The following is a 25,909-nucleotide window of genomic DNA, read 5'->3' on the forward strand; positions in this document are numbered from 1 at the left end:
TGCTCTTTAATTTTAACCTTGTCTTTAATTTGAATATTTGAATTTGTCTATAGTCGATTTTTTTTAAAATTAGATTGAGTACTTAACATTTGTGAAATTTAAATATGATTTAATAATATTTTTGTTTAACTTTACCATTACCAAAAAAAAAGAATTATCTAGACGTTTGTATTTTGAAAATTATACCAAAATAGTCCAACATGTAAATATTCACTAAGCTAATTTTTTAAAGACTTCTTGTTTTCACATATAATAGGTTCGGATGACTATGAAATAAAAAATGTCATGTTGTTACAACGCTTTTATGTTAATATCATAAATATTGTATATTCACAAAATAACATCAAAAACTTTTATAGAAAAGTAAAACTACAACATTTAGATGAAACTGAATATATTTGTAAAGATATGAGCAAATATTAACTATGAAAATATAAAATGTAGTGTGCAGATCTTGTAAACTTTCCATTGTCAACTCTATGTTAGTGATATGCAAGCTTTACAAATGGTTTGTGTTTTTTTTCTGCCCGGCCAATTAATTGAAACACTTTTTGTTACAGTTTTTGCCATGTTTTCTGATTTTTACTGCTTTATATTATTTGATCAAAACAGGAGGAAAAACAGTACTTGATATAAATGAAAGGGTAAAAAAATATATGTAGCTGCGGGTAATTTCATTTCCAATATCGTTTCGAATCCAAATAATATCCAGTGGATTAGAACCGGTTCTCAGTCATACTGCAAATAATGTATATCATTGTATTATATCCAGTTTTATACGAATATAAAAATGTACAATCATAAGATTAAAACCATAATCTTATACTTGTGCATTTTTATATCCGCGGAAAGCTGTTAATATTACGATATGATAAATAACTATTAACGTATTTAATATTATTTCTCGTATTCATTCAAATCAGGTGGATAGTAACCGGTTCTCATCCATACGAAAAAACTATGTCTAGCATCGTATTATATCCAGCTTTTGTACATTTTATATCCGCGGAATGCCGTTTATAATACGATGCGAGAAATAACTATTAACCCACGACCGTAGCGCATCCGATCGTCGTTAGGGAGGTGGTAGTTTCAAATCTCAGCCAGACACCGTGTCATAACTAAATACGTTAAAAATGGTTCCTTCTGCTGCCATATCAGGCGACATACATAGTTAGAGTGGTGGGAATTTCTTGGCCCATAAGCAGGCGCAACTCCTGCCCTTAGGAGGTAACGTAATTTAATATTATTTGATTAAAAACAGAATTATAACCCATCCTATATAATAAAGTAGTCAGTGTGACTGTCAACAAAGATCTCGCAAACAGCAGGACTGATAGTTGAGAGTGAGACAGCGTAAAGTGCCACCAAAAAAATGACGCCATATAATAAGATTGACCAATGAGAGGTCAGTATACACTGTAATTGATCAATGGTAAAATTTTAAATGGCCTCTCATTGGTCATTTTTATCGTATAACGTAATTTTTTGTGGCACTTTCTTTTCTCTGTCTCCTGATAGTTTCTAAATCTTAATGAGAGTTTATTATTATTAATTAAGTTTGAGGAAGATTTCTGGCGAGGAAATTGTAAAGTAGAAAGGATTTTTTGTCTGAAGCTTAGGATTACAATAACTACTGAGCTGATTGAGTTCTCCTTTCTAAATTCTTATGAAGCTTCACATTGGTCATGGGATGATTTAGACATTTCAGCCTTCTTACCCCTGTTGAATACAGAACCATTGGATGCTAGGGGCGCACTCACATGTTTATAAATAAACTTGTTAAAAATTTCTTTTAAAAATCTATAGATTAAAAAGTTATTGATCAACATCAAAAAGGTAAGATATGTTTAATTCTTTTTATCACACTAGTGGCTACGCCCGTAGAAGCCTCTAGGGGCACTGGTAGGAGGTGGAAAATTCGACCTTATTCCTTTTTAAATTTGAGTTTTAAAAATATTTTTTTGGGGGAGGGGAGTGAAGACACCCTCTCCAAAAATAGTTTAAAACCTTCCCAGGACCTATAAGAGGCTTCACTGTAAAGAGGAACAATATCGGTTCAGCGGTTAGCGAGATCCTACGGGACAGACAAAAAACGTTTACTACTTTATATAATAGGATATGAAAGTGTGCATATCCCTCACACACACTCCATTTCACTGAGTTTCTTAAAAAGTTAAAATCCATTGTTATTATGCATGAAAACTTTACAACTATTTTGTGTTATTTTTCTGCCCGACCACGAAATTAGCCGGTATTTTGTTTAAGTGACTGATTTGTCACTTAAACAAAACATTTCGCCTGTAAAACGATATTTGTGTTTACTTTGAATAAGAGGAATAATAACAAGCGGTAAGTTATTTTTGTCAGGGTTGTGTGAGCCTTAGGGTGTTGATTGGTGAAACATTTCTTTGGCAAGATAGAATTCAAACAAACAAGGATGATAACACCCATAAAAGCGAAGCTCTGAAATGGTAGGACAAACGAACATTAAACTTGTGGAGTAACAGAACTGAATAAACTGAACAGAATTTAAAGTAAATTTGTTGCAAAACTGGTTAAATACATGATACTGTTTAAGGACACATTTACATTATTCAGGACAATTTTAGGACTTGATTACAGAGAAGCTTCGCTTATAACATTGTAGTATATTTTAACAGAAACCTAATTTGTTAGCCCTGAGCGTATAAAGGCCCGAGCTAACAAATCTGGTATTAATTTTATGTTTTTTTATATTCTAATATTCGTTGAAGATTGTCTGTAGCACGATGCTATACATGATTTTTTAATATGGCTGAGAACCAGCTCTATTCCAGCGAATATTAATCGGTAATAAAGTCATACTAAATATAAATATTTTGTATAAACCTAACAAAAAAAAGTTGTAGAACCCATATTTGTTAAGTCCTACAGCGCACAAAACTGTCATTTTGCAAGCGAAAAACTATCTTATTTAAAGATAAAAATTATAGAACATTTGTGGGCTTTTTCATTTTGAAATTCCTGAGCTTCCAAGGTTGATAAAGGTTGTGAGAAGTATTCCTGATGTTTCTGACATGCTTTATGCAGGGATCGGCACCCGCGCGAAAGCCGCGTGTAAGCCTCAGTGAAATCGTCATTTTATCACTATAAAATTCAGCTGGATGTATAAAACTGCTCTTTAGCAGACAATCCTTCTGTCTGAAATTTCTTTTTCTGCCCACAAGCAGGTTTAAAACTGAGGCTTATGCGCGGCTGAGGCGCGGCTGCCAAACCCTGGCTTTATAGACATCAAGATTGATCAAACAAGAATGTTGTTTTTGCTCTGGATAGGGAACTGATTTTAAGATGGCTATGCAAAAAAAACTGACATAAATATCAATGCTTTTTTTAATGTACTGGTAAATTTGCAGGTGAATTGTGCAAAAGTTTGTTATACATCTCCATATTGAGGGGGTGTGATTTTTTTAATTGACTCCTCCATCGGCTGTATCAGGTGGTTAATAAAACCCTAAATGGGTTTATCCCCTCCTCTTAGTTTGCTATTAACAACTATGTTTTTAAAAGCGAAGCTTTTCTATAATTAGGATCGGTCCGTCCGTCAGTCCGTAACGGATAGCTTTTTTCGCTAATTTAAGCATGTTAGAATTGTCCTATTGATTTCAAACTTTACATGGTGATTCCTGTAGTAGTTAGGTAAGATTTAGAAAGCGTAGCAACTCTATAATCATTACCAGAATGTCCGTACGTCCATTTTAAACATGTTGATTTTTTTACTTCTTTAACAACAAATTTTTATGTGATCTAATAATCCGATTGATCTGATTTTTGGTATACTGATTCCTGGTACAATAAAGTACAATATTATAAGCGAAGCAACTCTATAATCAAGTCATAAAACTGTAAGTATGTCCAAAAACATTATTCTGTATCAAGCAGTTTTTCAACAATTTTACTTACAATTTTGCTTCAACATTTATATTCTGATTATTCAGTTCTGACACTATACAAGTGTTAGTGTCCGTTTGTCCTACCGTTTCAGTGCTTCGCTTTTATGAATGTTGTCTTCCTTGTTAATTGATGTTCGACGTTTCTTACAAAAAATGAAATTTTGCTAATTTTCTAATTATAAGAATCTTTGTCTCTTTTTGAAGGGATTGCCTAATATTGCATTTAGCGATTGTCTTAACCACTTTTCGTGGAAGCTTTGTGTTAAGATCGCTAAAACTTCCCTCAATTTTAGAAGTCATACTTGACCTAAATGTTATATGGTCAAGACAGCGATACAGATCAACCAAAAGTCTTTTATAAGCATTGGATCTATCCAAAACTAAGCTTCCGTAAAATTCAAAAATGTTCATAACTTTTCCTTTCAAAGATATTAAATAAAAACAGTGGATATTTCCATATAAATTTCAGGAAAAAACAAAGTAACAAGTAACATTAAAAAAAACTGTTATTGAGTCATAATAGGATTTTCATTGTCAAATCAACTGTATATTTTCTTATTTGCCACAGAAGACAGAAGTAGAAGTTCCACTTGGGGTGCAGAGGGTGAGGGAGATTGTAAAAGTTATTTCAAATCAATTATTGAAATAAATGAGAGTAAACTATCAAAACATTTATTCTTTTCTCATATTTATGTCATGTAATACTCCTCCATTGATATCATCTTTTTTTGGAAAAGTATCTTTCTTTGTGACTTTGAAAGCATAATATAATAACAATAGAATTACAAGAGAAGAAGCATAGTGTGAACTATTTTTTCGTAAATCTGACAAAGGAACTCCTCCAGCTGACAAAACACCTTAAAATTTTTCGAGTATATAATTTCTAGAAAGCTAACTTTATATTAAGGAATTCAACCATTCATAGCTGACTTATTAAAGGATTTGTAATATGCTTTACACTATACTAGAAAATAAATTTTTACACGATATAATTAAGTGAGAAAAGCTATATCTTAAGAAATGCGACTATTTACAGCTGACTCTTTATATGAACAAAATAAAAAAACTTATGCCCTTTCCTTTTACCCATATATGTACAGTGTATACACAGTACAACGCTAGGTCCTGTTGAAAACGTAACGAACGTACTGTTGTATTGCTATTTGTTATTTTATTTTTATATAATTTATTTCGAGGTAAAAATGAAACAAACTATGAATTTATGTTTTTTAAATGTTTATAATAGATACGAATTACGAATTAAAGAATATAAATCATGCACATTTGAAGTCCGAGATATTATTTTTTTGTTTAAATAGAAATTCAAGACAAAAATATGATTTTATTAACTTAAATTCATAAAGTGATTTTTATTATTTTATAGCGATTGCAATAGATAAAGCATATTTATTATTAATGCACAGATAAAACATAGATGTGAAACAACAATATGAAGGCAGTACTTCATGTGATGGACTTGATAGAGTAAAAGTTGAAAGAACAGCTCTAAATAACTCTAATGGGGGAAACTAGAAAATTTCAGTTTAATTTAACCAATGACAAGTCTTTAAAATTCTGCCATCCTCCTGCAGAATTTCACATTAGACATTATCTCTCTAGAGTAATCACTCTACTATAATAACCTACCAGTAAAGCTTGAAGAGGTTGAAGTAGATGTAGATGTAGTAGACATATTATTTCTATTAAAGAGAAAGACTAAACTACATAACTTTTGTGTCACTTTTGAGGAAGACGATTCATATGACTTCATATAAAGGGAAAAGGAAAAGGGAAGGGGGGAAGAAAATCTCTTCAAAAGAGATGGGAGAAAAGGGAATCGTCTTCCTCAAAAGTGACACAAAAGTTATGTATTTTAGTTTTTCTCCTATTAAAGTGTTTTTTTATTAAAAGATATACAAAAAATAATGTAAATGTAAAGAACTAATGCTAAAATCTTTAATTAACCCTCGACAGTTGGGCTCCTTTCCAGACCTTAATCGGTCGTGGTGATGCCCGTGGTGATAATTAATCGGGCAATGAATGCCCCCTCTATTATCACAGCTCCTGTTAGAGTTAGAGGTCTAAAAACATTTCTGCACGTCTCCTGCTTGATAATTAATTTCTGACTCTAAGTGAGTTAAAGTTATTTTTTGCTTCCTTCACCCTTTTAGCATCCTTGTTTTGAGGATATTTTTAACTTAAAAATGTTAAATGGCTGTAATTTCCTTATTTTTGAAGGTAGAAGAACAATTTTCTTTGAAAATGTTTATCTTTATGTCAATTCTATATTAGAAATCTCAAACCATAAATTACAGAGGCGGCAGCTGTCATCCGCTGAAGCTGTAGATTGGCAGGGAAACGGCTTGGATTTTTAAGAAACTTTAATCATGTAGAGTAGACATTTTAGAAAAGATTAGGTTTAAAATTTGAAGTAAAAAATTGGATTCACGCGAGCTTTGAAGAGATTTCTGGAGACCTGGAGGTTCAGGAACTGCATGATCATACCTGGAACCTGAAGTCTAATTGAACACCTATATTTCATATGAGAATGTACTATTATTTACAGGATACTATTATACTAACATAAAATGCTTTGTTTAAGTCCAAAAAATATTTTTCTTTTTACCTGGATGATCCTGCCAGGCTGGCATCCTGTGCCCATCCGGATGGAGATATTAAAATATCCAACTCTATGTGTCATATCCATATTTAAAAAGTCACCCTCTAACTTTCACCCGTAGAAAAGCACCCTCCCCCACCTTAACCATCAAGGGTTAAAAGATAAGAAAATGACAGCTGTTTAAAATTTTTAAATAAACAAGAATGACAACATCCATAAGTAGCAAAACAAACAAATCATTGTTTTCAATATTATATTTTGTATCATGACTGACAGTTAAAGCGATGATCAGAACAAAGGGTTATTTTTACCAACAAAAATTTTGAAAATCAGACCAAAAACACCAATGAAATCAAGAAATTGAAAAAAAATGGAAAAAAAATTTCTAAGAGGATAACGCCCAAGAATCCCTTAGAACAACTAGATATTTAATTTTGATAACCTTATCTAAATAAATTTTACAAAAACACCAAAGATAAGGGTGTTTATGTGAAAAATATAAAAATAGCCAAAAACATGCTAAAAAGCAGTGTGACCATTATTGATGTTTTAAGTTAATTATGCTTCTTAACCCTTAACGGTCCTCCATTTTTTTTCTATCTCACTTTCTGTGTGTGAATGATAGAGGGCCATAACTGAATGACTTTAAATTATGGGTATGACACATAACTGAGAGTTGATATTTTTTAATATCTCTAGCGGCTGGCAGCTTCCAAGTACTGCTGCCGCCGATGAAATTTATGGTTTGAGATTTTTAATATAAAATTTGAATAAATATAAACATTTTCTAAAAAAAAATGTTCTTCTAGCTTTAAAAATAAGAAACTTACAGCTGTTAAAAATTATTAGTAAAAAAAGGACCTAAAAACAAAGATTGTTAAATAAAAGGGTGACGGAAGTGAAAAATGACTTTAACTAACTTGGATAATTCCATGAATAAGTCTTAGATTAAATAAAAATTCAAATTTTTATGTTTATTTCAGGAATTGAAAAAAGTAACAAATAACAAAAACAAGAACTTAAAATATAACAAAACAAAACAAGTTATAATAGCAGAATTTTTAGTGTCAACTAAATTGTTAATTGTTTATTTTCTTATTTTCCACAGAAGTTAGTAACTACTCTACCAGTTGGTGAGCAATTGATGAGGGACACGGTATAGGTGGCTGAAATAAAAAACAATAAGTTAATTCAAATATCAAATCTTTATTAATAAAGGGAAAAGTAGGTTGCGGGTACAATCCGTAAAGGTGTGTGTTTTAAGGCTTAAAAACAGTAGTAGAATGATAATAATCACTAAATATGTGTATTCCTTATTGAAAGAACTTTAGACAGAAAATATTGTTTTTAGTTATTAAAAATAATAATAACAATATTGACAATTATAAAAAAAATTATTGGAAAGAGTTTCAAAAAACTACAAATAATGCCAATTATTTCAAAGATATCCATTTTTTAAAACATTATTTGATTGTCCATGGTAAGTCTATGTATTATATGTTAAAAATTAATTTTAGTCAGCATGACATTAGCAAAGCTTTTGGTGAATTTTTCAGGTTTTATTAGCAATTTTCAGGTATTGTTAACTTTTCAAAAAAAAATTTTGTCTATAGTTCTTTTCAATAAAGAATACACATATTTCGTGAATATTATTGTTTTACTACTGTTTTTAAGCCTGAAAACACACACCTTTACGGATTTTACCCGCGACCTCCTTTTCCTTTTTGATTAAAGTTATACCAAAGTGCAAAGAGAAAGTTTTATAAAATTACTTTTATGTAATATTATTAGATAATAAGTAACTTTACTTGTAACCTTAAAACAAAATATAATAACCTACCAGTAAAGCTTGAAGAGGTTGAAGTAGATGTAGATGTAGAAGTAGATGTTGTGGTCATGTAGTAGTAGAAAAATCTTCCTTTTCTGTCTGATGAGTCATTTTCAACAGAAGAAGAAATTTCAGAAGGAATAACCTTGTCACTAAATAAATAAAATTTTTATGGATTTATACATCTTGAAACTAAAGTAAAAATGTCATAATAATATGAATAAATTACCTTTTATATTAAACATTAATATATATTCTTTAATATTACATATAATACCTTGAAATACGAGAAGAAATAATTGGATTAAGGTCAGCAGCTGATCTCCTTCTTTTCCGTTTGTCGTTACATGGTGTCGTAGCAGCATTCAAATTAGAGATGCTGAATATAAATATCATTAGAATAATGTAATATTAATCAAATTTGAATCTAAATTCAAACTAATGATGAATGAGAAGTTAAAAATATTAAATTAATGTTTCACTTTATATAGGCTTTTAACATTTTGTACCTTTAGGCTCCATGCAAACAGCATTTAAGGTTTTAAATGTAATGTTTTTTTTTAATTTATCTATGATAAAGTCAAATTTTAGTACAAGATTATATTTTAAACATGGGTCCATATATTGATAAATAAAACTTTTTATATCATTTGAATATAAATATGCTGAATATAAATATCATTAGAATAATGTAATATTAATCAAATTTGAATCTAAATTCAAACTAATGATGAATGAGAAGTTAAAAATATTAAATTAATGTTTCACTTTATATAGGCTTTTAACATTTTGTACCTTTAGGCTCCATGCAAACAGCATTTAAGGTTTTAAATGTAATGTTTTTTTTTAATTTATCTATGATAAAGTCAAATTTTAGTACAAGATTATATTTTAAACATGGGTCCATATATTGATAAATAAAACTTTTTATATCATTTGAATATGTTAAAAATAAAGGTTTATGAAAGTTAAATTTCAATATGAATGTGCTATAATATTAATCACCAATTGATAAATCTGTCAAATTAAAGGATTGATAAAGTAAATGAGGTGGAGTCGCGGTCAACAGAGGAATTGATGCTTAAATCAAAAACAGTAATTAATGATTTTATTAACTAAAATGTCATTTCCAAATAAAAATTTTCTTAATTAAAGATCCCATTTTGATTTAAAAAGATATTTATATTTAACAAAAACATCAAAATTCTCCTAGAAAAAACCATCACCTAAACTTTATGAAAACTTGAAGACCTAAAATGCGAAGGAGTCAAAGCATACAGATTGACCCTCGAAAAAGTATTTTTTAGCATCTGCAGCCCATATTTCTCAATGAATTATTAAAACATGTATATGTCCTTGTTCTCTATAGATTTCCACATAAGTAGATATAAAAATATTTTTTTACATGAATTAACAGCTGAGATTTTTAGAGCTAAAGTTTTGAAAAAGTGGCTGAGGAAAACGTAAATTTTCAAGAAAATTTTTTTTAAAAAGTGAAATGACGTGTTTTCTTCACAATTTCAATACTTTTTATAAAACTTATATAAAGATGTATCCAAGAAATATATTTCATGCTGAAAGCACTTTTAATATATTTCTTGGATATATCTTTATATAAAGTTTATAAAAAGTATTGAAATTGTGAAGAAAACACGTCATTTCACTTTTTTAAAAAAAATTTCTTGAAAATTTACGTTTTCCTCAGCCACTTTTTCAAAACTTTAGCTCTAAAAATCTCAGCTGTTAATTCATGTAAAAAAAATATTTTTATATCTACTTATGTGGAAATCTATAGAGAACAAGTACATATGCATCTTTTAATATTTTAATGAGAAATATAGGCTGCAGATGCTAAAAAATACTTTTTCGAGGGTCATACTGTATTATTGTATTGTTGGAAAATGGGAAAACGCAGTTTAATATGACTTCAATCAAAAGAACGTGTCCTAACTTTTGTGATTTTTTTTATAAAATAGATAGTTTGTATTTTAGTAAGAAGTAGATGTAAAATGATCCATAGAATCTAGATATGCAATCGGGGTTTTTTGTAGACCTCTTACTTTTGAAGTGATTTAATGTTAATGTCATGTGGGTGAGTTGCACCTGGACTGAACAGTCAACTTGTCAACTCAAGGCCAGACTCTTGGTCCTTCACCTCATACCCTTGGTACAGTACATTGCAGACAACCAACCCTTTGATTGCACGATCTTTGTCTGGAGATCCTAACTGTGCATGGTAGTGATTTGCGCCTGTTTGGGGCCAAGGCATTCCCCCTACTCAAACTCTTTGATGTCCTGTGCCGAACAGAGCAGGTAGGTACCATTTTTAACGTCTTTGGTATGACGCGGATTCGAGTTTGCATCCTTCCCATCATTTCCCTTGACACTTTAATTAGGGCTTGTGGGTAATTTACACTTCAACCTTATAGAGGGTGAGCTAAGGTTTCGTGATTTTTGTCACGATATTATTGCGACTTTTTAATGCAACCAAGGCACAGGACGTGGCGCTGTTTTGACAACGACACAATGAAGTCACATCAAATCCTAGGGACTTTTCAGTCAACCTAGTATTTAAGGATGACTCCCAGTAGATGAACTAACAAACGCCACTTACACACTAGCTAGCTACTACACAATGCTAGTCCACAGGGACTTTTCAGTCAACCTATGACTGAGCAAAGTTTTTCGATCACTAGTGCACCATGCCAAGGACCACCCATGATACCTGATTTAGGGCTAAGGCTTCCCCCCTACTCTTACTCCAAATCTCTAACGCCTGAAAGAGCAGCAGTAGGTACTATTTTTTACATCTTTAGTATTGATGCGGTCTGGGGACTCGAACCCGACACCTCCCCAACAGATAAGCGGACGTTAAACCACTGAGCCATATCTGCGGGTATTTTGAAGTGATTTAAGTTTTTTTTTTAAATTAAGTTTGTTTTAAGGTACAAAACCCAACAAAAAAAAGAAAATTGCCATTATGAACCAAAATAGTAAGATCTTTAATTTGACACCTTACTTTTTGAATTATGTTGATTAATTATTGAAAAAATATATTTTGTTGAACCCCGTTGAATCAAAACTGAACTTTGGGTGCTTGTCAAGGAAGGGTTAAAGAGAAATCACAAAGTTAGGACACATTCTTTAAAAAATTAATTAAATATATGATGAACTAAATTGATATGTATATACTTACTACCAACATGAAGTGACAGTACTCATGACAGAAGTTGTTGTTGTCATAGAAGTGGCTGTGGTTGAGGATACAAGAAATAATTTGGCATCTCTAAAAAAAATGAAGCTTTAATATTATGATTAGATATTGTGAGAGGTCAGAGGGGAAAATTTTTCATTAATCTAGTTAGCTAATATGGTCATCAGATATTGGTAGAATTGGTAAAGAGAGGGGGATGGTTTAACCACTAGCTGTTATTGCACATAAGGAAAAATGATATTTCATTGATTCCAATTTTGGATCTACTGCAGTTCACGGTAAAATATTGCTGGTAACGAATATTGCCAAAAATCTATGAATTTTAAAGGCTGGTAGCTGCCAAACGGCTGAACGTACAGATCATGCCCGCACACTGTTTTAAGCGACATAATAAGGCCTACAAATAATCTGGAATATCCATAAATCAATAATGCATAATAATCTCGCAGTGCAGAGAAATGCGCGAAAAAGGCATATTTTACGCGTTTTTTCTTCCGTGAGCTTTCCCTCTGCATCATTGGATCTTGGCTGTTCTAGATTATTTGTAGGCCTTCTTATACCGCTTAAAATGGTGTGCGGGTATGATCTGTACGTTCAGCCGTTTGGCAGCTAGCAGCCTTCAAAATTCATAGATTTTTGGCAATATTCGTTACCAGCAATATTTTACCGTGAACTGCAGTAGAACCCCAATTTTTAATAAAAAGTTGTAGTTAGAATGGTTCTTAATAACAATAAATATTTCTTTAAAACATTCATGTAATTAGTAATGAATCTATTACCTCTCTTTTGCTTGTACTGAAAGAGTCAGAAACAAGCAGAATAATGCTGTTCTCAATATTTTACCTTGCATTTTGTCTGGAGTAAATATATATTGGTTAAATCACAACATCTACACTTTCTTTTAAATAAAGGTTACTAAATTTCAAGTGTATTGATAATAACATACTTTTAATTCTAGATTTTAATTACAATATCCTCAATCTAAAATTGATGTATTTGCAAAAGAATAGCTTTTCTATAATTAGGGTAGATTTATCCATGTAATGGAGGGCTCTTTAGGTTAACTAAGGCATGGTAGAAATGTCCTATTGCTTTCAAACTTCACATGAAACAATTTGGTAAAATTTAGAAAGGAATTCTATGATCTCCACCACTTGTCTACATGTTTCCTTTTTAAATATGTTAATAATAATTTTTTGTTATAACTTTGATATAATTAAATAAAACGTAGTTGTTTCTTACATATTATTAATTGGTCTTGGCTGACATAATGTCAAAATATTGATAGTATAATGACATATCAACAACATGATAGTCAATGATAGTAATTTTGTCACACACTTTGTCTGTGAATAATAATCTACTCCTTATTTTTTTGTCAGTTCGTCTGTTCAGATTTAAGTGTTTTTTCTAAATTTTTTCATCAAATTTTATCTACCATTTTTCAAAAAATTTTGTATGAAATTATACATTTGATAAAAAAAATATTCAAAAGATTCTAATGTTATTTTATTTAACACTAGCTGCTTTGCATCTAGGGGCACTGCATTCGAAGAGGGTGAGAGGTGCTAGTAAAATAGCATGAAACTGTCTTAGGAAGTAAATTTTAAAATAAAATAGACTAAAAACATCACAGAACACATGTGGAGCTTACCTAGAATAGAGATCCTAATCGGTTTAGTATTTATTGAGATCTTAAGGCTCCTACAAAAGTCTCTTACCACTTTATATATTAGGATTGATATTTATGACATCATTGTTATGTGTAAGAAAGAAAAGGAAAAGTGTAATATATTCTTAATGTCTTTCCCTTTTAAGTATCAATCCACAAAGCAACTGAAGACGAATCGTGTTTAGAATTAGAAATTTAAACTTTTTAAAACTTATAAAGTATACACTAAATTCTCATGTCCAGTTTGTGTTTAACGTTTTATAACAATCAAATAAGGCATTTGTGGTACTTATGCACAGCTTTCTAAGCTATAATTATATCTGTCTATGTTAGTCTGTAATGCTATTGAGGAAATGTGATTTTCCAAATTATTTCCAAAATAAAGTTTTTATCTCTCCCCCACCTAATTTACCCTAAGGTGGGTAAATCCTTCCTGCTGATATTTTGTATACACTAAACTCTCATGTCCAGTTTGTGTTTAACGTTTTATAAAAACGAAATAAGGCATTTATGTTACTTAAGCACAGCTTCTTATAACCGAGTTACCAACATGTCTGTTTTTCAATTGCTAAAAGAAACACAGATCCTCAAAAACTAGCGTTTCTATTGCAAATATTAATATTTGCATTACATATAAAGGATGATTGCGTTTTCTGATTTTCTGATACAACCAGAAGAAACACATTAAAAATAATTATACATCCTGTTCTCTGTAAAAAAAAAAAATACGTAAAATTTAGATAAGGTGTTCTTTAATATCTCTGAAAACAAGGGCGCATTTTAAAGCATAAAAGGTGCATGTGATGTTTTATTCTTGTAAAATTTTGTGCTTTAGGGTTGAATTTAAAAATTTATTTACTTGAAAACAACATCTTAACACGAACAATAAAATATACTACTAATTACACTAAAAAAAAATTTTAGATTCCTTCATTGAAAACAAATATTAAATTTTTCTTTTTGCATACTTAATAAATCTAACTTTAATACCCGCTCCTCGATTAATACCCTAATTCATTAATTTGATTGACAGATTAATCTATTAACTGAAAATGTATCTATAATTTGTAATAAAAACGTTTTTAGATGCAAATTTAAAATCAATAACTTTTAACTTTCTTATTTTTTTTAAATCTATAATACAAAGTAGCTTACTTACAAAGTAGCTTGATGTCTGTCCGTCTGTCTGTCCGTCTGAAGCTTAAGATCTCGGTAACCACTGAACCGATCGGATTCTACTGCAAATTTAAAATCAATAACTTTTAACTTTCTTATTTTTTTAAATCTATAATACAAAGTAGTCTTACTTACAAAGTAGCTTGATGTCTGTCCATCTGTCCGTCTGTCTGTCCGTCTGAAGCTTAAGATCTCGGTAACCACTGAACCGATCGGATTCTACTCTTCAGGGAATTTACCTACTGGTCCTGTGATGGTTTTAGGCTATTTTCTTGGGGGGTGGGACACCCCCAACCCCCCCAAAAATAAAAAATAAACACCCCAAAAATTTTTTTTTACATTTTTTGTAAAATCTCAGTAACTGCTGATCAAATTGGGCTCTACCCTTCTGGGAATATACCTACTGGTCCTCTGGTGGTTTTAAGCTATTTTCTTGGGGGGTGGGACACCCCAACCCCCCAAAAAATAAAAAAATCCCTACTTCCAAAATTTTTAATTTTTAAAAAATTTTGTAAACAAAAACCAGTAATTGGGGTGGGGGAACCCCACTGCAACATGGGGCAAAGCCCCCATGAATCCTCCCCCCTGAAAAAAAAATTTTTTTTTTTAATTTTAATTTTTGTGTAGGCGAACAACCTAGGTTTAATTTTTACGAATTGAAATTTTTTTGTACAAATTAAAATTTTTGTGCATAAAGCGCAAAACCTGGGTTTAATTTTACCACAGAGTAATTAAACAAAGAATATTTTTTTTGAATATTACTATTATGGAGGGTTGACTTCCCATAACTTTATAGGGCGAAGCCCCTAGAGGCTAGGAGCGAAGCCGCTAGTATTCAAATAAAATAAAAAGCTAACTTATGCTATTTTTCAATGCGCACTAGACCCGTTACTCAAAATACACTTTTTCGAATTTGATTCTCCGTCTTACCTAAAAAGTTACTTTAGTGGCCTATAAATAAATGCACAAAATTTCACCTCTCTATCTCTACTGGCTACCTAGCGCCAGGCCTCTAAAAAAATCAACCGATAACGGTAGCACTGCAGTTTTAACAATTTCTCAGCAATTTAGCTCTTCTGCATATTTTAACTTAAACTTACAAGGCCAAAGATATGATATTCAAAAAAATCTTTTGTCAAAGTCAACTCTACAAAAAGCGACGGTCAGTTTTCTAAAATAATTGCGGAAAAATGCTAAAAACATCGCCAACGCTAGTTGCGATTTAAAGATAGCACAGCATACTTTTGACACAACAATCTTATTCGCATTTTATGATGAAAAAATTTGCAGAACAACTAAATTAATCTCCAAGCCATTCTCGTATGCATTTGAAATTTTTGTATGAAATAACGGGATCTCAAATTCGAAAAAGTGTATCTTTGAGTAACAGGTCTAATGTGCACAGTTTTAAAGAATAATTTGTTACTGAAAATGAATTTGTCCTAGTGAAATATGAAAGTACGACAAATTTTCAGTTTCCTAAAAAATCATATGGGGCAGGCCGCGTCCAAGCTTTTTTTTTTTTGGGGGGGGGGTAAAAATTAGTGTAACTACTTATTAAATAAAGTAAATGAATAACTATGAATTAGATTATCTGTTTGTTTTGCTGTCTTCATTTACATTTGTTGCATCTTTGTGTCAATGTCTAAAACGTACCGCATAAAATAAGGCCTTTATAAGTTTATTTGTTAATTATATTTTATGTACTTTTTTTCTATTGTGTACCTTAACTACCTCCTCTTTTACTGGAGGAACGAATTGACCAATACATTAGAACCATTGCATTGAAGCAACCTAAATTGACGACAAAACTTCCTCTGTCTTAATTTTCACGTATTCTATATTTATTTTCATTTAATTGTATTGTTTTGAGCTAACGCCATTTTCAATTTTTTTTATAATAAATTAACTTTTGATTTCTAACTTGTGAAATAAAGTATACTTAAGTAATTTACAAAAATAATATTCAATAAGATTTTTATAAACATACGTGATTTTAATGCCAAAGAAATTTAATTTGTGAATGTGACAATTAATTCCTAAGCCTCATCAGATAAACAAATATCTCTTATGAACTCTTATTTACATCATCAAAACCCTAAATAACAAGGATGACAACATCCATAAAAGCGAAGCACTGAAACGGTAGGACAAACGGACATTAACACTTGTATAGTGTCTGAACTGAATAATCAGAATATAAAAGTATCGAAAGAGTCGAATCAAAATTGTAAGTAAATTTGTTAAAAAACTGCTTGATACAGGATAATGTTTTGGACATACTTACATTTTTAGGACTTGATTATAGAGTTGCTTTGCTTATACTATTGTTCTTTGTTGTCCCAGGAATCAATATACCAAAAATCAGATCAAACGGATAATTAGATCACATAAAAATTTGTTGTTAAAAAAGTAGAAAAAACAGCATGTTTAAAATGGACATACGGACATTCTGGTAATGATTATAGAGTTGCTACGCATTCTAAATCGTACCTAACTACTACAGGAATCATCATGCAAAGTTTGAAATCGATAGGACAATTCTAACATGCCTAAATTAACGAATAAAAGCTATCTATCTCGGACGGACGGACCGACGGACCGACCCTAATTATAGAAAAGCTTCGCTTTTAATAAATCAGATTTGTAAACCTCATAGACAAATAATTTGTCTAGTGAGATAGAGCTTGTTTCCAATTAATTCTTTAGTATATAAATATAGTTTTCTGGCTAAATTGGACCTTGCCGTTAACAATATTAAAAAAACTACAAACATTTAAAGCGTCTTTTTAAGATTAATTGTAATTGTGTAAAAAAATATCCATATAAAAAGTGACAGGATGTTTGTCTGTTTTTACTAAAGGATTTCCCTAACCACTGAACCGATATTGGTCTCCTTTACAGTGTAGCGTCTCATGGGTCCTGGGAAGGATTAAACCTATTTTGGGGGAAGGTACCACCTCCCTCCAAAGAGTTATCAGCCTAAGAAAAAATGACCCCCTCAAAAAAATAAAAAAAAATTCTTTTTGTCTTAACCTCTTTTCGAGGAAGCTTTGTGTTTATCAAGTTCGAAATTAATTCCTTATCATTATCCTAGAATTAAGCGCAAATGTCGTCTTTTTTGACTTTCCTTTCATAAAGTGACGCGGTATGGATTGTTTATATATTTTGATGCGCACGTTCGTTACTTTTGAATGAGATATGAGTGTGTGAAGATTTCGGAGAACAAAATTGGGCCTATCATTGGTCTCATAGTGCGTGAACGACCCTAGTATACCAGGGATTTGAAACCATAAGAACTTCAGGTAGAATTTGTTAATTTTATTAAGAAGAATGGTGTATAGGACGATTATATGTAGTTTTAAAAAGGCTTTAGCCAGCTAAGCATGAAACTTAATTATGATTAATATATGTTTTAGTTATTTTTTATGTGCCTTTATTTTTGCATTTAACAATGATTTATTAAACCAAATAATTTTCCTTTAAAGCCAAAGTTTCCAAAGATTCTTAACCGTAGAGAAAAATAATTTTAAAAAGCAATTAAGATTACGTGGTTATAAATAACTGGAATTATGAACTAATTGATTTTGTAATTTCAGGACTTTGAAATAATTTCATCAATAAATCTATAATCAAACCTGCTGTTGAAACTTGATGGTTCCTGGTATTGGGGGTTTGTATGTTCGCCAACAGATCTCGAGAACTTCCCGCTAATTCGGAAGTCATACTCAACCAAAGTGTCATGGTTGAGACAATTTCAAAGTATCTGATGAATAGGCGTTGAAAGTCTATGCGTCGTTGGAGCAGTGTACAAAAATTCTGTACTGGCTTGACAATGATTCAGACGACGCGAGGTCAAGCACTGTCGCCAGGAACCTCGACGTCATTGAGAAGGTGAAGATGGACATGGGAGTGCTTAAAATTTCCGTGGAGTTGCGCCAAGAAGTACGTGATATGTACCGAAGGCTTAGAGAGATGGAACGTCGTTCATCTAACTTGGATGAGAGTGGGACACCTGCCATGCTCTCCAGAAGTATGTCTGCCGTGGATATTCGGAGTTCCAACCCGCAGTATGGGCGCTGGGACAACAGTTTGCTGCCGTCCTTCGACGGTACTGACACGGATTACCCAAACTTTAAACAGGTCTTTAAGGATCTATGCTCTGGTTACGGATTTGCTGACCAGAGGTTAAGTCTGATGTTGTGTATGGAGAAGGTGATAACCAACCCGGAACTACGCAAGCAAGTGTCAGCGATTAGAGATCATAATGAACAATGGTCGTTTCTCGATCAGATGTTTTTATCAAACACTCGCCGGTTCATGAGGATTTTAACTAAGCTGAACAAGATGAAACCTGTAGATAAACCTGTGGACGTGGTTAGTGCAATTGCTACCTTCAAGAGCATGATGCAGGAAGTAGAAGCCATCGTTGGTTCTGCAGCTAAGGATTACAACCACCTAACTCTTATTCATATTTTTAAAGACAAGTGCCCTGAAAATTTGAGAGAGAAAATTATGATGGAGCTAGGTAGCATGAACCAACCAAACATCCAGAAGATTGTAGAACTGCTGGAGAGGACCAGGGGAGCAATGTTGGCCGGTGATATGTCCTATGACACTAGCGCCGGCAAGAGAAATCGTGACAGAGCTGCCGCCGCGCAAGTATCTGGCCGCAGCGACAATAAGAATGGAAAGGCTGGAAAGGACAAGGCTTCCAAGTGGAACAGTGCATGTCCTGTGGAGAGCTGCAAGGAGAAACACCCGATTTTCCGTTGCCTCACGTTTAAGAAGATGGATGTGGTTGACCGAAAGAAAGTTGTCCAGCAGAAGAAGTTATGTGAACTCTGCCTGTGTGACGGCCATGCTGCTGACAAGTGTAATAAATCGGATAAGCTTGGTGTTTGTGGCACCAATAATTGCGACAGATATCATTCTAGGTTGCTCCATGAGGCTAGTGCTGGTGTGAATACAGTCTACAAGTCAAGTTCTGCACCCAGCCCCTGTACCTTCTTACTTCAGTTAGTTCCTGTTGTAGCACCTGGCGGCGGCACCTGCCACGCCACTGTCATGTTTGACTCTGGTGCAAATTTGCCACTTGTGTCTGAGAAGTTATCCAACAAGTTGAAGCTGAAATCTACCGGCAGATATACAACTATTTCTGTAGCTGACGGCAGTGAGTCTTCCTGCCGCAATGTTGTGTTTTATCTGAAGGATAGGGACGGTAATTTGAGGGAGTTTGAGGCAGCTGTCATGCCTACCCTCGGCGGGGCCAACGAGATGCGCTCGGTCCACCCCGAAACTGCCGCCGAGATATTTAAAATGCCGCCAGAAAGATTTACATATATTAGTGGAGGCTTAGATATCATCATTGGAAATACACATCCTGACGTGTTTCCATCAACCTACCAGAAAGTGGGCCAGTCTATGTTGTGGCGAACCATTTTTGGTAGTGGTTTTATCTGTACGAGTGCTGACGGTGGAGCTGGAGATCAAAAGTCGGCATATAAGGCTGTCAGTGTCAGTGGAGGCACCTTGCCAGACTTTCTGACGTCTGAATCGTTTGGCGTACAGCCGCAGGCACTTTGTCCAGGATGTACTGCCTGTCAAGAGTGCAAGGCTATGGCCGACGGCACTACCTGGGACCAGCGTGAGAGGCAGAGGATAATTGAGGCAGGTTTAACACTAGACTTGCAGTCCAACAAGTGGACAGGTCAATATGCTTATATTGAAGATCCTCACACTTTACCCTACAATGAGAGTTTAGCCCGCAAAATTGCTGAAAAGGATCGTGCCAAGATGGTCAAGGAAGGTACCTATGGAATGTATGTGGAGGTATTCAACGACGCCATATCCAGAGGCGTGTTTAAAAAAGCCACGCCTGAAGAATTGCAGTATGAAGGGCCTAAGTCTTGTTCATCAATAGTGGTTGCTTTCAAGGAGGATTCAAGTTCCACACCCATGAGATTGTGTGCAAATAGTTCTCTGACGTTCAAAGGTACCAGTTTTAATAACATAATGCTGGGAGGTCCGCCGCCAATGCAGAAGATTTTTTATCATTTGTTGCTTTTCCGCGGTTACAAGGTTGGTTTAACCGCGGATATTTCCAAGTTTTATAACTCCATCCTGGCCACAGAGTTCGACAGCCAGATGAAGAGAGTTTTATTTTCCCCGACGCCAGACGGTCCACTTGAAATTTACCTGACTAAAGTTGTGAATTTTGGCGAGTTGGCTGCGGGAAATTTGGCAGTTACAGCCCTGAAGTTGACGTCCCGCCTGTTCGGCGGAAAGAGTGAAGCAGAGGTCAAGGAGATGTATGGAGAGGGGCAGATAAACGGTAGTGAAATTGTTGCTAAACCTGAATTATGGAAGGAGCCACAAATACCTACCTACCCTGATGAGGATTTCAAGTTACCTCAGATTCCAGTTGCAGTCAAGCTTGAGAAGCACAGCTTCATAGATGACGTTATTTCGGGAGCAGGATCGGTGCCAGAAGCCAAGGAGATGATGAAAGAAGCCGACAGAATTATCGGCAAAGGTAGTTTTTCCTTCAAACAAGTCATTTATTCTGGAGATGATTGCCAGCCAACCAAGGTGCTTGGGCTGATATGGAAGCCAGCCACCGATGTGTTATCCATCGCCACAAGAGTCAACCAAGATGGTAAAGTCAAGGGAAAGAAGGTGAAAGAGGATGCTGATTTGTACAACCTCCAGGACGCCTTGGACGAGAATCTGACAAAGAAGATGGTCCACAGGTTCGCCGCCCAGACCTTCGACCCGATCGGGCTTTGCAGCCCTATTCTGTTGAGAATTAAACTTGTCCTGCGGAAAACATGTTTGCTGAATTTGGGCTGGCAAGATTTCATTCCAAAAAGTCTACGGGATGAACTTGTTAAGTCGCTGGAGGACAGAGCTGAGGTCGCTAAATTGGAGTTTGACCGTTGTGTGGTCCCGGAGGAACCAACTGGCCTTCCATCCTTGATGATGTTTTCGGATGGGTCATCAGAGGCTTATGCATGTATGGCATATTTGAGGTGGCCAACTAGACAAGGATTTGAAACGTTTCTGCTAGCCACCAAGTCAAGAGTTGCGCCGGTCAAGTGTGAATCAATTCCACGCCTTGAATTGATGGGTTGCCAGATGTCCACAAGGTTGTCAAAGTCCATCAGAGATGCCCTGCCCTTTGATGTTATCAGAGTGATGTACTTTACTGATTCATCATGTGTTTTATCACAAATAGTTTCCAACAGTGCTATGTTGAACACATTTAATTCTCATCGCATTGGAGAAATTCAATCTGCAACCAACAAGGATGACTGGAGGTGGGTCCCGGGGACACACAATGTTGCAGATTTGGGCACCAGAAGCACCTGCAAGGTGTCAGATTTGGGACCAGGTTCCAGGTACAGATTGGGCCCAGAATGGTTGCGCCAGGATGAAAGTGCGTGGCCGGTGAAAACTGCCGAACAAGTCAAGCAGGATTTACCACCAGAGGAGTTGAATACCAAAATGGTTAAGTTATGTTCAATGAAAGTTGCCGGAGAAGCCGCTGAAGATGTCTTTAGGTTTAAGCACAGGAGATCATTTGGACAGGCCAAACGTATTATGGCAGCTGTCCTGCAAGTAGCGAACACCTGGTTGAAGAAGCTAAAGAGCAGACAAGAAGGTAAGACTACAGCCGCTGGTAGTCATGTAGCAGCCGCAGATTCTGTGTACAAGCCGTCTTTGTACAATTTTATGGCGGCGGCGGAACTTTTCATTGTGTCATGTAGCCAACAGGATGAGTGGATAAATGACGCTAAAGGCAATTATGCGTCATTGAATCCATTAGTGCATGAAGTATCATTGACCTGGCCTGTCGTTGGTCCCGGAGGAAATTATGTGACCAGGGAGATGAGAATTCTTAAAATGGTTGGTCGTGGAGAGCCCGTCATTGACGCCATTACTGGTGGCCGTAAAATGATATTTGAAGACATGCCAGGTTTAATAATTTTGGAGCCTGGTAATTGGTTAGCTGCTGTTTTTATGAGAGAAGCGCATGTTGAGCTTCACTCTGGTGTCCGTGGAACTTTAGCTGAGAGCCGCCGTTGGTGCTGGATTGTGAAGGCAAGGAGGTTGTCCATCATGGAAGTGAAGAAGTGTTGGCCCTGCAGTGTTGAGAGGGCCAAGGAATGTCGTACTACCATGAAGGATGTGTTACCTGACAAGTTGGTCCCGAGCAGGCCTTTTGAAGCTGTGCAAGTCGACCTGATGGGTCCGCTGGTTACGAGGAGAGCTGCCGCCAAAACGAGGAGTCAGACAGCAACGAAGAAGGTGTGGGTGTTCGTGGTGGTCTGCAGGTTCTCAGGGGCGTTATGGTTAGATGCCTTGGAAAAGTATGATACCAGCAGTATCCTGTTGTCCCTGCGCAAGTTGGAGGCTGTTCATTGTCTGCCGAAGGTCATAGTAAGTGACATGGGCACACAATTATCCGGTGCTCGCAAGGTTTTAGAGCAGAAGTTGGGCAGCCAGGTAGAGTTTTCTTGGTCTCAGATCCCGGCCCGAGCCCACCATTTTATTGGGCAAGCTGAGAAAATGGTGGGATTAACCAAGAGATTGCTGTCCAAGAAGTTGGTGAATAGTTCTGTTAATTTCAACGAGCTCCTGGTGCTGTTGGCAGAGGTTAGCAAGTTGATGAATAGCAGACCATTGACGATAGAAGCTGCGAACGACGTGGAGAATTGGCGGCTGATTACCCCTGGCCAGCTGCTGGGAAATGTTGACCGCCAGCCGTTGTGCAATGTGGCGATGAAACCGGAGGACCAAATTTCCTCCAGGTTGAAGTTGTTAGAAGATTTGTCTGCCCAGTTTTGGACTGCCTACCGCCAGGAGATCCTACCGAAGATATTACGGATGTCCAAGTGGAAGGATGAGATGGCGGAGCCACTAGCCGACGGAGATATAGTTCTGGTTACGAGTACCAATCCGCTGATGAGATGTTTGCGGATGGGCCGAGTGACGAGGATTGAGGATGGGAGAAAGACTGCAAGAGTCTTGTTCAGGCTGTCAGATAAATCTCCCCTGGAAGAACATGCTGTATCAGTCAGGCAGTTGTTAAAAATTATGATTAATAATTGATTCTTATTTTATGGAAATTGAGATTTTTTTTAGTAAAAAGCCACATTTTCATATGCCTATTTTATGCCTAAAATAAGAATCAAATGAAATGCGATTAATTTTTATTCTATTTCATATGCTCAAATTTAATTTTATTGAGTTTAATTTCTTTTCAAAAGTACAATTCATTATAAAACTTACCTGAAAAGTTTACCAAAAAGAATAAATGTGTCGAGGTTGCGTGATTCGATATTTATTCTAAGAAAAAAATCAAGTATTTTTTAGCAGATTTTTTTAAAAAATTATATATGAATTTCAATCAAGTAAAACATTTTATTCAGATCAAGGAATGATTGAAAATTCATATTTAAAGTCTCATATTTTTTTTACAAAAGAAAAATTGGTATTTTTTTCATAATTCCGATGAAAATTCTAACGAAGAGATTATTATTTTGCTATTCTTTAAGTATTAAAAAGTTTTATTGTTGATTAAGATAGTACAGTTCTTATTCATTAAGTTTGAAAAACTTTCTGCCCAAGGATTTTGAAATATTTTTTCTTACTACTCTTTTTGATGCTTAACAAATTTAATTTTAAGTACCTATAAATCTTAATTTTCTTGTCTAAGATTTATTTCGTTTTATTTTACCATTATTGTTTACATTTCAACCTGATTTCGTAGGTACTTATTGATTTATTAATAATGATTTATTACCTATTGATTATGAAATGATTATTATTTAGTATAAGTTGTTATATTTACAACATCATGATTAATAGGATTATCCATTTTAGGATTTGTGTATGTGATCTTGTGAGTGTCATGTGCATGGAATGTTGTATGGTACAAACCAATCCCCATCCTTCTATCCTAAATGTGAGGTATTATGAGTCCTAGTGAGGAGTATAATATTGTGTATGCATTTCACGGGGTTTCATTTAGTTAGGAGCAAAAATTGTCACGGTTTTCGGGATGTGGCCATTCTCATGTGATTATGGTGAGTTGAGTTTAGTGAGAAATGTTGCTAGTGCTCAGCGCAAAAAAAAACCTTGAATCTCGTTAAGGAAGTTAATTTGACTTTCAAACGGGGGGTGTGTCTTAACCTCTTTTCGAGGAAGCTTTGTGTTTATCAAGTTCGAAATTAATTCCTTATCATTATCCTAGAATTAAGCGCAAATGTCGTCTTTTTTGACTTTCCTTTCATAAAGTGACGCGGTATGGATTGTTTATATATTTTGATGCGCACGTTCGGTACTTTTGAATGAGATATGAGTGTGTGAAGATTTCGGAGAACAAAATTGGGCCTATCATTGGTCTCATAGTGCGTGAACGACCCTAGTATACCAGGGATTTGAAACCATAAGAACTTCAGGTAGAATTTGTTAATTTTATTAAGAAGAATGGTGTATAGGACGATTATATGTAGTTTTAAAAAGGCTTTAGCCAGCTAAGCATGAAACTTAATTATGATTAATATATGTTTTAGTTATTTTTTATGTGCCTTTATTTTTGCATTTAACAATGATTTATTAAACCAAATAATTTTCCTTTAAAGCCAAAGTTTCCAAAGATTCTTAACCGTAGAGAAAAATAATTTTAAAAAGCAATTAAGATTACGTGGTTATAAATAACTGGAATTATGAACTAATTGATTTTGTAATTTCAGGACTTTGAAATAATTTCATCAATAAATCTATAATCAAACCTGCTGTTGAAACTTGATGGTTCCTGGTATTGGGGGTTTGTATGTTCGCCAACAGATCTCGAGAACTTCCCGCTAATTCGGAAGTCATACTCAACCAAAGTGTCATGGTTGAGACACTTTTGATAACTAAAATTAAAAGTTGGCGGGGCGGGGGGGGGGGCAACTTCAACCCAGCCTCTAGTGCCCCTAGAGGATTCTAGAAGCATAGCCGTTAATACTTTAAAAAGTAGACATAATAATTTTTTTTCTTTTTGAAAATGATTCATTTTTTGGGGTGATCAATAATTCTAGGATAGTTACTTGTAAATCGGCATTGCTCTGTCATAAAATCTTTTGAATATGCATGTTTTATTGGCAGCACTGGCCGTGGCTGTGGCGGCACTAAATTATTTAAAGATACAGCTCTAAATTAGCTTCCTATACTCTTTAAAGGTCATCATCCTCAAAATCAAAATTTAATTTATAATACATTCTACTTCATAATAATTAATACATTAAAATTGTTAATTTATCAGAATCAATCTTTAGAGAATAGAAGATTGTTTATCTATGGATTTGGTTCACTTCAAATTTTCCCCATTACTGTTTTAGAGATCTTGTGCTTCATTGGTGTTGATCTGTAGCAGATGAACAACAGAAACTAGTAACCAAAAGATACATCAACATTT

At 34.3% G+C, this 25,909-nt stretch overlaps 1 protein-coding gene across 1 annotated transcript; it reads right to left on the reverse strand.

Annotated features, from left to right (window-relative positions):
* Positions 1–7,511: 7,511 nt before the first annotated feature.
* On the reverse strand, positions 7,512–13,380 carry LOC145318578 (uncharacterized). Its single transcript, XM_080159950.1, has 5 exons — positions 12,374–13,380; positions 11,577–11,666; positions 8,658–8,759; positions 8,393–8,532; positions 7,512–7,718 (listed from the first exon to the last, which is right to left on the reverse strand). The coding sequence occupies exons 1-5, from the start codon at positions 12,442–12,444 to the stop codon at positions 7,648–7,650; spliced, it is 474 nt and encodes a 157-aa protein (XP_080016076.1). The 5' UTR covers positions 12,445–13,380; the 3' UTR covers positions 7,512–7,647.
* Positions 13,381–25,909: the final 12,529 nt, after the last annotated feature.

This window comes from Acartia tonsa, chromosome 5 (genome assembly GCF_053477335.1).
Source record: "Acartia tonsa isolate MP-2025a chromosome 5, ASM5347733v1, whole genome shotgun sequence".
NCBI lineage: Eukaryota > Metazoa > Arthropoda > Copepoda > Calanoida > Acartiidae > Acartia > Acartia tonsa.

Coding starts and splice junctions, on each gene's coding strand:
- LOC145318578 (XM_080159950.1), bottom strand. CDS start 12,444: ATGCAAGGTAAAATATTGAGAACAGCATTATTCTGCTTGTTTCTGACT. Junction 8,533..8,657: donor ATTTCTTCTCGTATTTCAAG/GTATTATATGTA, acceptor TTATTTATTTAG/TGACAAGGTTATTCCTTCTG. Junction 7,719..8,392: donor AACCTCTTCAAGCTTTACTG/GTAGGTTATTAT, acceptor TTTTTATTTCAG/CCACCTATACCGTGTCCCTC.